This window comes from Penaeus chinensis, chromosome 27, assembly GCF_019202785.1.
Source record: "Penaeus chinensis breed Huanghai No. 1 chromosome 27, ASM1920278v2, whole genome shotgun sequence".
Lineage (NCBI taxonomy): Eukaryota > Metazoa > Arthropoda > Malacostraca > Decapoda > Penaeidae > Penaeus > Penaeus chinensis.
Window position 1 is genome coordinate 27,266,064 of NC_061845.1, and position 2,500 is coordinate 27,268,563.

Here is a 2,500-nt window from a genome sequence, read left to right on the forward strand (position 1 = left end):
ATTTACTAACCCTTTTAACAATAGGTTTTCATGCATTCTTTATGCCAGTGTTAAAGAGTACTGCAAGTTTTTATTGGTGTTTATAAGTTGTTGTATGCATTTCTAGTAACATTTTTTTTCCCCCCCCAATAGGAAACCCCAGTATTGCTTGGCAAGTGACCTACCTCTGAATCTTTATGAAACAAGTTTTGAGGGCGTGGAGTGGAGATGTGATACGGAATCTTTATGTTACGTCATATCACAGTTGCAAGGCCTTTGGGCGCACCACTCTGTAAAGTAAGGATGCAGCAGGTTTTTTTTTTTTTTTTTTTTTCTTGTTGTGTCTGTGTCTTTGTGTCTGTTTTAGTATGTTTGTTTGTCTATACTCTTATTTATTTGTGGTTTGTTACCCAACAGAATAACCTGGAATGTAACCCACTACACATTTTTGCCAATAATATAAATACAACCTAGGAGGTTCAGTAGCCTTAGTGGAGGATATATCAGGTGATCAAGTTGCACTCTCCTCCATGGCATGGCTAGAGGCAGGACTTCAGGGGTAGTATTGGGGCGAAAACCAACCCAGAAGTTGACCCAAGTGACTTCTTGCACTTTTGGCATTATCTCACTTAGATAAATGGTGTATATTTATGCTTATTCCAAACTAGAACTTATTGTTCATCCCTGGATGTTGTCCTGGACTCCATAACATGCCATGGTTAGAATTTGTTGAAAGTCTAACCATGGCATGTTATGCCTTTTCTTTTTCTTTGTTGTTTTCTTTTCTTTCCTTTTTTTCCTTTTATTTTTTTCATTTTTTTCCTTTTTTTCCTTTTATTTTTTTCCTTTTTTTCTTCTCTTTTATTTTTTTCCTCTTTTCTTTTTTTTCTTTCTTTCCTTTTTTGTTCTTTCCTCTTTTCTTCTCTTCATTTCTTCTCTTTTTCTCTTCTTCTCTACTTCTCTTCTTCTCTTCTTCTCTTCTTCTCTTCTTCTCTTCTCTTCTTTTCATCTTATCTTCTTCTCTTCTCTTTTCTTCTCTTCTCTTATAGTCATGCCATGGAGATGCTAGTTCCAAAATTCCAGATGACATCTTTATATATGCAGTGATAATGGAGGCTGCTCTTTGTTCTGCATACTATACAGCTGCTGGTTCTCAAAACTACAGCTTTGCTTTTTATACTTTTGTTTAAAAATAAGAAGCATGACTAAGTACATTACAATTATTTCTGGATGAAATTCACCAAGAAATACATTGAAAGTTTATTTAAAAAGCAGGTTTTATATGTTTTACTATGCCATTGCACTAAGGGTGTGGCTGAGTGCTTCAGTGATGTGGGAGTATAAGAGGAACGATTGTGAATGCTCTGTAACCTCAAATGTCATTTCTGTTTCTTAGAAAAGGCAAGTGAAATTGTAATGATCATTCTGAATTTTTAGTGAATCCAGACAGTTTAGAAATTAATAAATTTGATAAATTAGTTAATTGAAATTTGAAAAAGAAAAACATTGATCTTTCTTGTGTATGTTCCAACTCCATATGCTTTTAACCAGTTTCAAATATGGCACCATTAGGAGGCATTAAGATTGTGAAGAACGTGATATAGAGTTTTTGTGTCCATTGTTTTTTTTTTTTTTTTGGCTAGAATTTAATAGGGAAAAATTTTGTCTCCTTTTGTCAGAAGAAAGGAAAGCAAATAATTATGAAAACTCTTCTTTTTGTTTTCTGATTTGTGTATGTTATGGAAATTATTACATGCAAACCAATTACTATATTTCCATGCAGGAAGAGAAAAAGAATAGCATATATTTCTTTTTATGACATTTAGACATATTGACAATTTACACTCACTTTTTACTCACACCCATTTTGTTTTTGCTAAGTGGGGAAAGAATAACTCATTAAGTATTTCACTAGTTTAAAATCTAGTTATACCATTGGAAAGGTATTTAAAGTGTATATGAAAGTATGAAAGGATTTTTATGTGCATTTGGATGAACATTTTTTGTGTAACCAAAGGGAAATTCTGGTATCACTTTTGTAGTTTTATGTGTAGCTTATTGAAAACTTTGCACATTATTTTTTTTTTTTGCATATATTTTTTTCAATCAAGTTATTAATTTTTCACCAAATATATATAGATTTTTTTTCTATGGGGGGGGGGGAAGTGTAGAAACCCAAAATAGGAAAGATAAAATAAAATAGAAAATAGAGTATGGTATTACCTCACAGAAATGTTCCCCAGGGAATGCCCAATTCTAAGTGTTCACAAAATGTCCAAGCCCCCTCCTACCCATAATAATGAGAGTAAGAAAATGTTTGGGCGAAATTGTCTCATTTTTATCATGACAGGAGCACAATGATCAGACGCATGCTTTGGGATCTAGAGGCCACTTATTCTCAGATGAATAGCATGAAACACGAAGATTCACATCTTTCAAAGGATACCCTGCCAGCCGCCTCCATAAAACCACAGTACCAGTGCCTGAACCTAGTTCCTGGAGCTAGAACTAAAGTGTATCG

General features: G+C 33.6%; 1 protein-coding gene across 1 annotated transcript in view; it reads left to right on the forward strand.

The window, feature by feature from the left end:
- Positions 1-2,500, forward strand: part of LOC125039467 (tRNA pseudouridine(38/39) synthase-like) — a 10,478-nt gene that overhangs the window by 6,317 nt on the left and 1,661 nt on the right. The window contains exons 8-9 of the mRNA XM_047633428.1: positions 133-276; positions 2,330-2,500. The exon at positions 2,330-2,500 is cut by the window's right edge and continues 26 nt beyond it. Coding sequence (XP_047489384.1) covers positions 133-276; positions 2,330-2,500 — 315 coding nt within the window. The remainder of the gene's footprint in view (positions 1-132; positions 277-2,329) is intronic.